Source organism: Cygnus atratus, chromosome 1 (assembly GCF_013377495.2).
Source record: "Cygnus atratus isolate AKBS03 ecotype Queensland, Australia chromosome 1, CAtr_DNAZoo_HiC_assembly, whole genome shotgun sequence".
Lineage (NCBI taxonomy): Eukaryota > Metazoa > Chordata > Aves > Anseriformes > Anatidae > Cygnus > Cygnus atratus.
In genome coordinates, this window is record NC_066362.1 from 43,167,397 (window position 1) to 43,181,854 (window position 14,458).

The 14,458-nt window shown below is 57.2% G+C and overlaps 1 protein-coding gene across 4 annotated transcripts; it reads right to left on the bottom strand.

Moving 5' to 3' along the window:
- Window positions 1–1,362: 1,362 nt before the first annotated feature.
- On the bottom strand, window positions 1,363–12,476 carry PMM1 (phosphomannomutase 1). 4 transcript variants are annotated; one of them, XM_035544274.2, is made up of 8 exons: window positions 12,378–12,476; window positions 12,142–12,259; window positions 11,023–11,099; window positions 10,442–10,533; window positions 7,924–8,023; window positions 7,031–7,106; window positions 4,127–4,242; window positions 1,363–3,588 (listed from the first exon to the last, which is right to left on the bottom strand). In XM_035544274.2, exons 1-8 carry the CDS (start codon window positions 12,444–12,446, stop codon window positions 3,466–3,468), a joined length of 771 nt encoding a protein of 256 aa, XP_035400167.2. In that variant the 5' UTR covers window positions 12,447–12,476; the 3' UTR covers window positions 1,363–3,465. The 4 variants fall into 4 exon arrangements, with proteins under 4 accessions (XP_035400167.2, XP_050564263.1, XP_050564262.1 ...); XM_050708306.1 differs by lacking the exons at window positions 1,363–3,588; window positions 4,127–4,242 and adding an exon at window positions 5,654–6,041; XM_050708305.1 differs by lacking the exons at window positions 1,363–3,588; window positions 4,127–4,242 and adding an exon at window positions 5,654–6,044.
- Window positions 12,477–14,458: the final 1,982 nt, after the last annotated feature.

The following is a 14,458-nucleotide window of genomic DNA, read 5'->3' on the forward strand; positions in this document are numbered from 1 at the left end:
AGCGTCTGCGTTCGGTGTCTTTTCTAAGGTTACGGTTTCCTTTCTCTTTGTGTGTTTGTAACTGTCTTTCGAGGGGGCCGGGGAAAGCAGAGCCCTCCCTGCAGCCCCCCCACCAGCTCCGGGGGCAGCCCCGAGCCCCACGTCCCCGTCCTTACAGCGTATCACTGTGCTGGGAAGGGGCGGCCGAGCCCCTTCTTGACCCCGTTCCCCTTGCCGGGCTTCAGCCACGCGGCTCCTGCGGGAGAAGGGTGACCCGATCCCACCTCATGTTTTCGGTGTGTGTTTACTGTCACTGCCAGCTCAGGCCGTGGAGAAGGGGGCGTCGGGAGAAGCGGGCTCTGCCCCGACACGGGGCCTGGGGGCGAGCACTGGTTTGGTTTCCTTTCCCTTCCGTGGCGCCTCAGGGTTTGGGGGCCGGGTGCGCAGGGCCAGCAGGATGCGGCCAAGGAGAGCATCGGAGCATCATCGGGCAGCACCGTGCTGCCCCGCCGCCTGAAACGGTGGGTCCCAGCTGAACCCCCTCCTCCCTCGGAGTTAAACCTTTGTTCGGTCAAGCCGCTTCAATACTGTAGTTAAAAAAAAAAAAAAAAAAAAGGGGTGGCTTAAAGGAAGAAAAAATGAGTTTTAAGGGAAAAACGCCTGCTGGCAGGGCCCCGTGGTGCTCAGCGCTGTGTCTTTTCTGTGTGCCACGGAGGGGCCAGCAACGCACTGCCCTTGGACTGGAGCTGGTTCTGGGGAGATGGCTTTCTCCTCCTCTCGCTCCCCTCGTCACCCCAGCCTCCGTGCAGACCCCCGTTGTCCCGTGTGTGCCTGTGTGTGTGTGCGCGTCTGTAGCTTGCCATGGGGCCGAAGGGTTTTTAGGTGGCCACGGGGCGAACACGGGCACGCCTTCCTCTGGTCGCACCCTGCGCCAAGCCTCGGTGTAGACAGGGTCTCGTCTATAAAGCACAAATTCGTTTTCGGTCCTCTCCGCCGTACCCTGGCCAGGTGGGCTGCTGAGGCCCCGGGGGGGAACGGGGAACGGGCACCGGGGGCTGCAGGACCCGGCTGCACCTTGCGCTGCCCCAAACCCAGACGTGGGGACTGCCCCCTTCCGTGCTGGCTCAGGCCCCAGGCAGTCAGCCTGGCCACGACAAACTGTTTGATTTTTTTATTATTATTATTTCTTTTTTTTTTTTGGAAAATAAACTACAACCCTAGACTCGGTGTTTTTACAACTCTGGTGTGGTTCCCGCCTGTCTGACCTTGCGTCAACCTTTGTAACATTGGCAATAAACCATTAAAAGTGACTTTCCCTTGAGCCCTGCTGATCCTGCCTCTTTCTTTGTGTGTGTGGCGGGGCGGGACGCTGCCAGCTGCCCAGGCTCACCACATCCCCACCACGCGTTTCACCCCGACTTCCCTTCCTGCGACTCACCTGCACCCGCACACAGCGCTCGAGGGCACAGCAGAGTCCATACAAAGCACACGCTCCGACAGCTGCACGTTGTGGCTTTAATAGGATTGATTTATATATATATATCTACATATATATATATATATTTAATTAAATATATTTCTCATTTAACAGTTGGTACCAGTCAGACAGGAGCCACCCGCCTCACAGACACAGAACCGTACGGCGGCACAGTCCCCGCCACGGGGCCCACCACACCCACTCGCTCACGCACACGTGTGGGAGAAACCCCCGTGGGGTCACGCTATGGGACAGGCGTGTGGAGGCCTCCCGGGCCCCAGAGGGCAGCAGGCACCTCTCTGCCTCTGGGAAACGCCAAAGAACCCAGCCAGAGCTACAGCAAGACAAGCAGGTTGTGCCCCCTTACAGCATGATGGCCCTGGGGTGTCTCCACAAAGAGGTCACCTCAGCCCCCAGGGCCGCCGTGGTGTCCTGCACCTTCACCACCACCGAGCTCTCCAGAGATCCTGCTGACTTGGAATAGATTTACAAGGAAAATAAACCAAACCCAACCAACCAACCAGAAACAAACACCCACACATAACCTGATCCTCAGTGAAAGCGAAAGAGGAACCACAAAAGACGATTCCTCCACGAAGGTTGCAGTGGAGGGCCAAGCCTGTGAAGAGGGTCCCCTGCATTCAGGCTTCTCCAACAGGCCCTCTTCTCCCACACAGATTTCGTCTGGGCAGAGAGAGGAATTTGTGCATTTGTTGGGGATTTCTGGATGCCAGGCAGACCGCTGCACTCATGCAAATCTGATGCATTACAGACCCGACGTGCTGAATGTAGGAGGTACCGTCACACGGAGAAGCAAGCACCCCGACTGTGCTGGGCACACAGCACCCCTGCTCGTACCAGTACAGTACCAAAGTCCACTCGGGGCTGTGCCCGTGGCGATGTGGGAGCCCTGCCCTGGGCGTAGGAGCACCAAGTGTCTCGCCTGAGCAGCTTGGTCCCGTGGTTAGGTGGCAGCAGCTGGGAAACTTCTCTCTGCAGTCCAGATCCTGGGTGGGAGGCAAAGAGCAACGGGGCTGCGTGGACAGGTGCGGGGTGCAAGGAAAGCAGGAGAAAAAGCGAGAGAAAACAGGACCATGAGACAGCGACAATCCGGTGTCAGTGGCCGTGACACACTGGCAGGGAGCGGTGCGGGGCTCCTAACGGCCAGGAACGAAGGCTGAGGTTTGGGTTTGCTACCCACCGAGTGCCAGGAGAGCAGACACGGGGCAGCTGCACTGGGGAACCTGCCTCCCTAAAGGTGACCGCATAAACCCAGCGCACGGGAGGAGCCGGGGTGGAAAAGCAGGCTTGGAGGGCACTGTTTGGTGTCGATCTCCGTTCGCACCACGAACTAGATTTGGTGTGTCTTGGTCCTCATGGACACGCAGACGGGAAGACTGAGCACCAGCACGGGTTGCCCAGAGAGGTTGTGGAGTCTCCTCGCTGGAGACCTTCAAGAGGGGGTGCTCCCCTTCCTACGCGAGGCTCGGAGCCGACTGCCTCATCGGCCCTTCTCTTTGGAGCAGCTCCAGCGACTGCCTGGAGCCTGAGCAGACCCACCTTCCCGGGCAAAGGGGAGAGAAACGTGAGACGTGTGTTCCCTTGTGCAGAAGCGTGGGGAGAAACAGAGTGAAAAAGAGAAGAAGGGAGCAAGGGGAAGGACGGACGGACACACACGCACACGCACACGCGGCTAGGAATGGCCCCTTCCAATGCGTTCAGGTCCCGCAGGCAGGTACTGCTGCCCACCGAGGCCCAAGCTGGCAAGAGAGAAGTTTTGCTGGCGGACGGACTGCCTGGTCCCACAAACCTCAGCCGGGAACGGGGCGCGCCGAAGGGCTGATCAACAGAGGCCCCCTTCTGCACGCCCACCCGCACTCACACGTTAGCTAACTCCTGACCAGCTCCGGAAAGTGTTTTTCAGTCTAACCCTGAGCAGATTCCTCAAATGAAGGTGCTTTTCCTCGTGGGGGGAGAAAGAGGGGGAGAGGGCTGCTGTGCCCTCGCAGTCAGTACTCATTCGCTCTCTCTGGAAAGAAGATTTCGCGGCACCGCTGGACCGTGTCCTGGGGGGACTGGACACTGTGCCCCACCGTCCGGGGATCGTCATAGATTTCATAATCGTTCCCTCCCTGCAGGGGAACAGAGAACAGGCAAAGCGTTAGCAGAGTCTCACCGGAGCCGCCTCCTCCGAGGCTCCACGTGGCGCTCTGCCCTGTAAGGAGCCTCCATTTGCTGCTGTGCCGCAGCCTCCCTGGGGCCGGGCTGGGAGCCAGCAGCACCAGCAGCTGTGACAGGCAGGGACCCTGCTGGGGACGGGCTGCTGGGGCTTTGAGGCTCTTGGCCGCCAGCTTTGTTATCCACGTGGGAAGCAGGGGGGCTGTACCCAGAGCCCTGCTCCCCCCCTCTCGCGTCCCCTCTTCTGTGCCATGGGAAGAGCGAGCAGAGAAAGGATGGGGAAGGTCCCGGCCCAGCAGAGCTCTGGACCCGCTCCCCAGCACAGTGCAGCACAAATGAATTTCTGCACGACCCAGCGCCTGCAAACACCCGCCACGTGAGAGCATCTCTCCCTCGTGCACCACTAGAGGTCTGTGTCGGCCGCCGTGCCGCGGGCAGGCCAGGCCCGAGGAGGGAAAGCAGCCATCTGTGGGGCGTGCGGGGCGTACTCACCGGGGTCGTCTCGTTCCCGAAGAAGTGGATGGTGTCAAACCTCTCGTCGTCGAGCACGTTGAGGCAGTAGCGCTTGTCCCAGCCTTCCGGGAAGACGTCAAAGCTGATCATGCCACCTGCCAGCGGAAGGGAGGGCATCAGCAACGTGGTGGGGACACGGTGGGGCGTCCCCTGCCCCGGGAGAGGGCTGGATGCGAGCGGGGAGCCCTCCCCACGCAGTGGCCAGGCACCAGCTCTGCCTGGTGGCTCTCTGGCACGGAACTGGGAGGGTGGCAGATGCTGTTCCTATGACAACAGGCCGAGTGACATCAGCAGGGCTGGGTGACAGCAGCACGGCTCCGTGACTGCGGCCACGCAGGCACCGGTGGGCTGCAGGGGGAAGCCGCCGGGGGGCTGTAAGAGAGGCGCCTGCCGGAGGAGATTTGGGGTTACGCCTCGCAGAGAGCATCGGCGTGTCCTGCGTCCCCGAGGCGGGGAGCAGGGGACAAAGCACGTTATCAGAAACTGGCGCAAAGCACTTCCTAGGCTCCTGCATGACGCCACTGATGCTGCTTCACCCTGAGGGCCCGGAGCTCCTGGCGCCCTGCACACACGCGGCCAACCCCGCGCACGGCACTAGGGGAGCTTTCCTGGAGAGCACGCGTACGAGTGCGCGTGCACGCACCGCCACCGTGTTTTGTAAACAGGTGAGAAACAAGCCCTTGGTCCTCGTCAGGCAAAATTTACCCCAGCACTGCTGCTGCCTTTTGGGGGAGCTCCAAGGCAGCGCCTTCCCCTGCCCTCTTGAGCTGCTCCCTGCTGCAGGCACAGCCTGTGGGGCCAGTCCTGTCCTATCCCTGCTCCAACACAGAGAGGACACGCTCCTGCCAGAACGCGACTGAGGGCACCTGGATGTCTGGGTCTCGCTCGAAGTCAGGAGGAACAGGGATCTGAGCCGGGATGTGCCTCCCCCTGCTCGGTTCAGATCCCTGCTCCTCTTGGTTTCACGTGGGGTGACGCGGTCCACCTGCTTCCCCAGGCAATGTGCTGGGCCGCCAGCAGCCCTGGAGTTTCCCACTCTTTCTTCACAAATAATAATCCTGCCTCTCCTATGAAGCGGGTGAGCAGGCAGTTACCCACAGGGGAGGATCCCTGCTGGAGGAGAGGTGCCGATCCCCCAGGCTGTTCAGAAGCACACGCACGGATGCTGTGCTCCTCTCCCCCCTGGCTAGCTGAGACGTCCCTGCTGGTTTGGGGGCCCTTCCCTGATGCTGGCCCCTCAGGCAGAAGGAGCCTCTGCAGGACAAGGTGCCCTGGGCAAGGCTCCGCAGTACTCAAGGGAGCAAATGTCTTGTGAGACCAAGTGCCCTCCTACAAAAGAGCAGGAACTAAACTTGGTTGCCCATTTCCCAGAACAGAACGGTGTCCTCATTAAAAGTCTTCCCTTTTTTTTTTTTTTTTTTTTTTTAATCCAAAGCCATTTACCTATGAAGAATGCTGCATTTCGTTCGTTGTGTTCTGTCCTTTCAAAAAGAGCTGGGCAGCAAGGAGGGCTCCTGATGCCAGCTGGAATGGGTAAGGAAATAGGAGAGGGGAGAGAGGCCTGGTGTCGGGGACACCGAGCACCTCGTCCAGGCAGAGCATGGGTGTGGGGAGCTGCAGCAAGATCTGCCATCACCTTGCACCCTCCGCAGCCTGGGACAAGGCACTCGGAGCCAGCTTGCCCCAACAGCCCTGGTTTTGGATGCCTGACCTGAGACACCCGACGCTTTCGCTGCGGAGGAGCTGGGGTCCTGCAGCTCCCATTGTCTTCATGCTTTTACACGACAGGACCGGGCTCTTTGTGGCGGCTTCCCAAAGTCAGAGGAGAAAGGCCCATTGTTCTGCTCTTGTCCCCTGCGCCCGAGGGACACGGCTGCGGGGCCTTTGTCTTTCTCTGCTATGACAAATGGTCTGTGTCAATGCTGCAGGCAGCACGAGATACACTCGGTAGGACGCTAAAGGGAGAGGCAAAGCGAGGCTCTCAGGATGAAAGCCCTTGGAGGACCAGAGGGCCAGACAGCACTGTCAGACAGAGGGTTCGAGAGCGGAGTGTCACATGCCATGTCCTGGCCTTGTCATCCCCTTGCCCTTTGGCTAGATTTCCACGTGGCACCTTCTTACATTACACACACCTCTCTGTTCTGTGCAGGGTCGTCTTCTGGCTTCAGCCCCATCCCTTAGCTAACCTCATTTTCCAACCCGTCCTGACCAGGTTCCCAAGGCTGCTCAAGCCCCTCCTTCAGCTCCTTGCCTTCGGTAAGCTGGCTGTAAAAGTGCGCCTCCACCCCAAGACATGGCCCTGCAAAAGGCCACGGCACTGGGTGGCAAACTCCCTGCCTCTCGGCAGCTCTTCTGCCAAGAAGAAAGATGTTTCCCTAGTAGCCAGGCTTCCAAACAAAACTCCAGCGCTGAGAAACACGAGATCCCTTCCTCTCTTACACCCCTGCATTCCTCGGGGAGCCTGTGCAGAGGACTGAATGTGCCTGGAGCTCTGCTGGCAACCCTGCTGCTGATGCTTGAGCCAGAACAGACCTCCTGCCTGTGCAGGGGTGGGCTCAGCACAGCTAACTGGAATAAGGCACAGATAATGTCACGGGACAGAAACCAGTTGGTTTGGATGGTTCCCAGAGAGGAAAATCTACAGCACGGTTTATTCTCTGCCATCGACCTGCTGCAAATGCGAATGTGACACCCTCGCAGCGGCTCTCCAGGAATAGAAGCTTGCTGAGCTCTTACCAGGGTCTCCCTGGGGAGCAGAGCTCCAGTGTTCACTCAGCCAGGCCCCCGAAGGGAACAGCCTGGATTCCCGCTCCCCTTTCCACGATTTTAAGGGAAACACAATAAGGAGGCCAAAGCAAAGCCAGGGAAGCCGCCCCTACTCACCTCGTGAGAAACGCAGGCCCTTGCCAGCAAACTCCCTCTGCAAGGCTGCCACAAACTTCTCCCGGATCCGCTCCTTCTGCGGAGGAGAAGAGGAAAGAGAAAGGTTTGAATAATTAGATGTTGACACTCTACTGAAATACACCGTAAGCTGTCTCCTGGGCAACTCTGGCTCATCGCTCTGCTCTGATCACGTTCCCACCTTTTCTGAGCCCCTGGAACAAGGGACTTCCCCGTGCTCTTCAGGGTCCTGAATGGACGTTGTGGTCTGACTGCCATCAGTTCCCTCCTGTCTGAGCCTCTCCTCCTGGCCGCTTTAACACCATTTAACCAGCTTTCACCAGTCCTGCTCGATGTCTGCCTATAAACACTAGCTCAGGGCGGCTCCAGCAGGCTACTGGGAGCAGCAGATCTGCCCTGCATATTTGCCATGGCTCTCCCGGTCTAAAGAGCCCCTTAGTTCCAGCTCTCTTATGGATGGGAGAGAGGGAAAAAGAAGACAGATGCTGGGCCACCCCGGAGGGTGAGCTAGGCTAGGAAGTTTAGGGCTCTTTCTGAGGCTTGCGGTGGAATTCTACCTTTGATTACCGTAAACAAGGAAACACCCTGTGAAATACATGTTTTATTCCCAAGGGGCCTCCCACAGCACAAGGAATACTGCTGGCAACCCCACTGCACTGGTAGACCCCAATTAGGTCAAATTCTTCCTTTTATTTATGTCTCTCTTTGGGTTTTCTGCCTCGAGTCCTGTCTCCACCTTGCTGCCTGCTTTGGCCTGGTGCACAGCTTGTAGCTGGGCTCCCTTCTCCCCGGGAAGGGGGAAGCACAGAAGACCTGAGGTCTGTGAACAGCGCAAAAGCACCAAAAGGGAGGGTGAGCCCAAACCCAGCCTGTACCTTGTCCAGCTCGGAGAACTCGATTCGCTCCTCCGGCGTGCAGCTCCGTCCGATGGGGGAGATGTTCAGCATCCCGTTGCGAAACTCAATGAAGGTTCCTCTGTGTGTGGGCAAGAGCACGAGGTTACTGGCGGGATTTACAGGGGCTGGGAGAGAAAAAAAAAAAAAAAAGGCTTTTCCAGGGAAACGGCTGCTCAGTGAGGCATGCAGTGTCCGCAGGGACATGCAGGAGGAGAGGAGCCATGCCCACTCATGGGTGCTCATGCTTCAGGTGTGCAAGAGCTTCTAAGGTTGCCCAAGAGCCCTGTTTCAGCAGGCAGAGACCAGGCGTCAACAACTACTGAAGGTCTCCAAGGGACAGTTTAATAAAAAGACTGCAAGAGAAGAGGAACAAACAGTTATTGTGCCCTGGAAACGGGCTGGAAGCAATGGGCTTAGGTGAGATAATAGGAAACATTTTGTGATGTTGTAATAGCTGCAAGGACAGCTGTTGCCTGGACTGGATCAACCGCCTGGCGGGACTGTGGCATCTCCACCCCTGGAGGCCTTTAAGAAAAGTTCTCTGCGTTGGTCTGTGTGAAGCTGGCAGTAGCTTGGGGCAGTGGGAAGGAGCAGGTCAGTGTAACGCGTTGCTGATGCAGGGCAGCAGGCTGATGAGCAATCAGAACCTCCTTGTGAGACACCGATCAGGCAGGTCCCTGCAGGGCCTTCGCGTCTTCCCTTTGACACCCGCACCTTTGGCTGTGATTCCAATCAAAGCTTGCACAAACAGGACTCAGCTCCCTGCCTGACAGCCTCGCCTCACACTGGCACTACTCACTACTACTCCGCCAGTTCCTTGGTGGGCTGGTTCAAACCACTAAGCTGGCACAAAACTGCTCCCATTCTTTTCTCTTGGCTACAGGCGGTTTTGTTGGCTTATCACCTCAGAAGAGCGCGCTGAGGGTTCAGACAAGTACCAGCACTGGCGCACAGGAGGGGCAGAAACAACGTAGAGCAAAACAGAAACAAATCGGCAGCAGTGCTGGTTTGAAAACAGATTAAAACTCTTGCGGAAACCTACCCGGAGCAGGAAGATCCCCTTCCTTGTCCGGCTGAGGAGCCCTGAGCTCCCTAAGCCTCTAACGTCCCTCCCAGCCGTCTGCTGTTTCTCTGTGATAAAGCGCTTACCCTGGGGGAGAAACTCTCCCCCTCCTGTCTCGTAGCACAGAGAAGAACTGCCTGCGGAAAGGACACGCAGGCAGCCATGCCTGAAGCCTGCAGACAGCATCCCTGCAGCACCGAGGGTTTATGGCTCCATGCCCAGGGCCAAGACTCAGGAGACGCGGGTTAAAGTCCTTGCTTTGTTAGACATCCCATAAGCCTAAATCCACGGAGGCACTTGGGAGCTGAAACCTCACTGGGTTGAGCAACCAGACAGCAGTGAAGCAACCAAACAGCCTTGAGGGTTCTGGGTCCCAGCCCACGGTTTCGGGGGCATGTTTGGCCAGCGCTCCTGTCGCAAGGAACCACGCTGGCCCCTCTCACCAGTGCTCACGTTGCCACGTGGTGACTCACATCAGGAAACCCATCCAGATCACAGTTTAGCAACTTTCTTTCAGCAACTTCATTTCAAGCAGATCGCTCGCCTCGGGTTCACCATACAAGCACTGGTGCTGACACGAGGGGGAGAGCAGGAACAAAACAGCCAGAGGCGAGGGGAGAGCAGAGCTGCTTGGCAGTGCTGGCTTCAAGTGTTTGTGAAACTGTGGTCTGAGGGGTGGTTTGACATTACACCCAGACTGGTTCAGCTGCACGCTGTCTCTGAAAGAGGTCCTTCTGCTCTCCCCTTCCATGTCGTCTTTTTTTCTCCTCTCTTTTTTTTTCTGCTGGATCCAGCAATGACATGGTAGCAAGCTGATCCAATGGAAAACTACCCTTTTCTTTCCTTGTGGTGGACTAGTTTTCCTTCAGACCAGGTGTACCAACCCAACTCTCCCTGGAACTGCGGGATCTCACGATGGGGAAGCAAGCAGGAACACGTGGTTGACTGCAGAGCATGGCCAGCCCTGTTACTAGTGGCTTCAAGTGACATTAGGTTAGACAGAGCATGAGACTGTGTTTAGTCTCTGTACCCTCCCATCTTAAGACTCATTGTTTGTCTGTTTGGAACCTTACACGACCAAAAGTGCCTGATGCCCTGACCAGCAACTAGCTGTTACCACTATCTTAAATCAGATGCATGCAGTACTTGTACCCTGCTTCTGAGAGAAGAAAACCTGAGGGGGAAAGCGCAGGCATTATGCTAAAAACCAGTGCAGACTCTCCAGAAAAAAGGCCCTCCTAGATTATTTGCCTACAGTGCCCAGCTCAAGGGGGCAGTGATCCTATGCAGGGCCCCTAAATACTACAGTAAAACCTGTAAGACCTAGAGCAAAAACAAGCTCAGTAGCTCAGCTGTTCTTACGACAGATCTGGGGTCCACAGCTCCCTAGAAATCAGTGATACAACAGACATTTACACAGGCTCAGTCCTTTACCGTTTCTTGGGCAGTTTCAGCAGCGCCATGTAGTTGAGACAGAAGTTGATGAGGTCTTGTAGCAGCTCCTCTCCCAAGTGGTCCTGGATGGCCTGTGGGAGGAGAAGGGGAGTGAGGAAGAAGCAAGAGCACATGCAAAACCAAGGTTCCTGCTATTCTGTCAGGAAGAAAGGACCACTGGAAAATGGAAGGCTTTTTTGGACTAGGCCTTTCTACCAAATGTGGATGGCATGCAGTGAGGGGACCATAAGACAGCAGGAGTGGGTCAGTTTTTTTCCTGTGTGTTACTTGGCTCTTCTGCCCCACAGGAGCACAAACCACTGAACCTCTCCTGGGGCTAAGCAGCTGCCATGGCTGCGGTGGCCCTTGGACAACCATTAACCCAGCAGCCACGTGACGGGGGGCTCCAGCCCCTGTTTCAACCCAAAAACGTGAACAGGAGGAGTGGAACATTCAAATCTGGCTGCTGGGGAGGGAAGACGAGGCTGCCCACTTGCATGCAGCCCCGCACTGCTCCCCATGGTGCTCAGGAACGCAAGGATGAGGAAGGAGAGCTGTGTTTGCACGAGGAGCCGGCCTACCTGCTTGGAGACCAGCTGCCCGTTCTTGTACTGCACGGTGCCATTCTCTGCGAAGACGTAGTCAAACTTACTGATGACTGAAAGGGAGGAAAGGAAAGAGAGAAAACGGATGCTGCTTCAGCCCTCGGCTAGGAAAAGGGGCCAAACAGAGAGAGAAGCGCTGGCTGGATCCAGGACCCAGCGTGCTTTCCTCCAGGCGCCTTCACAGCGCACGTCTCACAGCACCCAGCACACAGGCAGCGACCCTCAGAGCTCCCAGCGTGTGGGAGAGGCCGCTATCTCCAGCGGGCAGGGGGGCAGCTGACGCAGACGGGGGAAGCGACCTGACTGGGGTCACAGACTGAATCAGTGGCAGACGGAAGATAAGAGCTTCAAAATGTCAGGCTTTCAGCCACGTGTGCGTTACCCTGCGCTCTCCCCCCCGCTGCCGGGGTGCTCCAGTGATGCAGTTATTGGTTATCTAACCCCGGCCCCTCCTGGAAGCAGTAAACAGATTGCTGCTGACTCAGCCATCAGTGCCACGCTCCCCTGAGCCACGCAGCCGGTCGCTGCTAATGAGGCAGAAGAAAGACCTTAGAACTCGGCTGCACGTTTGGCATCGATCTCGGAGATGGAAAACAAGGTGGAGGGAGGAGAGGCTGCCTGCCCTGCCCTCCTCTGCCTCACGTCCTGCCCGGCTGGCGCCCGGCTTGCCCCCTACGGGGCTGGTGATGCTGCGGGTGCGCTGGCAAGCAGCTTGGGCAGCCTCTCCTCCCATCCACTCGGGCTCTGAAGGCAACCAGCGACCCATCGGATAGCTAACGGGCGGGCTACATTCACCAAGGGCTGCCAAGAGCCGCAGGAGCCTGGAAGGAGCTCCCGGCTGCTCCGGCAGCGGCTGCGGCCCTGGATCGCGCCCAACAGCAGAGCTGGCGGCGTGGGCTGGAGCATCCCTGCCTGCTGGGCTCTCCGAAGGGCAGCGGGAGCCGGCCTTCAAGCGGCAGCTCCTTGGGCACGTCCAGCAGCCCAAGGGCAGGCGCGGGGTCCCCTTGCTGATTTGGGGCACGCGGGAGCCCCCCAAACCTCAGTACTACCCCTGGTGCAGGGCTACCGAAGCGGGTGGGCTCCTGCACGCCTCACCTTCGTCCCCCTCGCCCAGCTGCTCGGCGATCTTGGAGTAGTCGGAGCCGCCCACCACGCCGATCTGCACCCTGCCGCGCAGCTCCTGCAGGAACCGGTCCACCTCGGGCTCGATTTTCTGCGGGAGCGGGAGGCAGACGAGGGTGAGCCCGCAGCCCGCGGGGCCGAAATGGCGGACAGGCAGCCACCCCCCCCCCGCCCCCCTCCCCCCTCCTCCACCCGGCGGCCCCCCTCACCTGTCGGGCCGGTGTCAGGGTCCCGTCCACGTCGAAGAGGCACAGCACCCGGCCCCGAGCCGCCGCCATCCCCGCTGCCGCCCTCTGTCAGCCCGCCCGGCGGCCCGGGGGCGGCTCGGGGGCGGGACCGCGCTGGGGCGCCATCTTGTGGTGGCTGCCAGGGCCGCGGCTGCGGTGCTGCAGCAGGGGGCTTGGCTGCGGGTTGTCAGGCCTCGGGCAGCTGGTCCAAGGTGGTTTTGGGTTTGATTTTAGGATTATGGTCCTTTATAGGGCTTGTCTATGTGCAATGACACATATCCGTCTCTTCTGTGCAGCAAAGCCATGCCCTAACTCCCAGGGCTCTCAAAAGACAGCCGTGGAGTCAGACGCACAGCGAACTCCTGGCATTCAGAAATACAAGCCACTTCTTGTTTATAAGCCACAACATGGTACAAAGACAATACCTCCCCTGTCCAGGTGGAAGAGGCATGGTGCTGGTAAAAACCGCCAGCTCGCTCCCCTCATGGCCCTGGAGATGTGGCAGCACTTTGGTTATCGCTGTAGCCCAAGCTGACCCTATGGTCTGTCCTCCTGGCAGCTCCCATAGGGCATCTCAAACATTGTGCTCAGCCTCGCAGTTATTTTGGGCCAACCTGCTTCCCGTGAGGACTCCTGGACACCACCGTCTCTCTGCAGTCTCTTGGCTGACCTTGTGCTTGCACAAGCTGGGCGCTCACCCCTTCACCCAGTTGGACTAAAAACATACCCCTGCACATCTACCTTTTATAGTACAGCATGAGGAAGAGGGCATCCTCTCAACCACATCTGGGTCTGGATTTAATAAAAAGGATGTGGTCTCCACTGGGATCTTTGTGTCATCTCGCCTTGGCATCTGAGGCCAACGCAGGCTTCTGCTGCAGAGGACGCATGTATGGGCACCTTTCTTCTCAGGCACCCAGCCGAGACTCATCTTTCCCCACACGGGGCAGCAGACAGCCATCGGAAAGGCACCTCCGTGGACCTGTCCCCCCTCGGTGCCCGGGGCAGCAGGAGCAGCTCTGTGCTGCACGACACCCCAGCACTGCCACCCGGTGGCACTTGCCGGAATTAGGAGGGCCACCAAAGCACCGGTCAGTTTTCTGAACGCCTACGAAATTGGCTCTAAGCCACCGGTAGAGCTTTCCAAAACCTGACCTACCTGCTGTGCTTTCTCCAGCTTATTATTTCCGTCGTGCTGCTTTACAAAGTCTTTTCACATCTACAGCATGCCAAACCATCTCCCTCGGCACTTTTATTGCCATTTACCATCAGTTGGTGAGGGTCTGTGCCACTGTGGTTTCCCCAAGAGAAAAAAAAAAAAATCAAAAAAAAAATCACCTGGGTTAGCTCTGAGAACAAGTTCCTGCGGCTGTTACAGTTATTTAATACTTCAGAGACCTGCTTAGCTCCTCCCTTGATGCATTCCCTCACTTGCGACTTGGACAGCAGCAGCTGCTCTGGATGAAAGCTCCGTAACCAGCAGCAAGAGCAGGTATTTTGGTCCAAGCTTTGACGGTGTCTGTGAGCACTGTACCTTCTGACTAGGGCTGCTATTACGGTCAACATCTCCCTGTTGTACTCATTCCCAGATATTTTACCTGGGGCTAATACTTGAAAGTAAACCAGCACCCCATCTGAAGAATAGACCAAAATACCTCAACCATGACCATGAACCTTAGTTAAAGCCCCTTTCCATATTACACCCATACAGACTGCTGTACAAACAGTAAGCTGTGTAGTTCAGCACGTGGATGCCATCAATAAGCGTCCAAAAGCCCATACTGAAATAATTTCTTACCCAAAGCCCCATCTTTCCTCTACTTTTTAACAACCTACCAGCAGAGGCACGATAGATGCTGCTACATAACCCTCACCCATATGTGCTCTGCAGCTCCAGTGGAATCCAGGAACAAAGCCTGCTTCTTAAGGCTTCTTTCTTCCTTTTTAAAGTAGTAGCATTGAAACAAGCAGGAAGAAAAAAAAAATAGAGCCTTTTGTTATGCTTAAGCTCTTTTGGGCCTCTTCTTCAACAGCACACATCAGGTATTTCGTTCTTGAACACT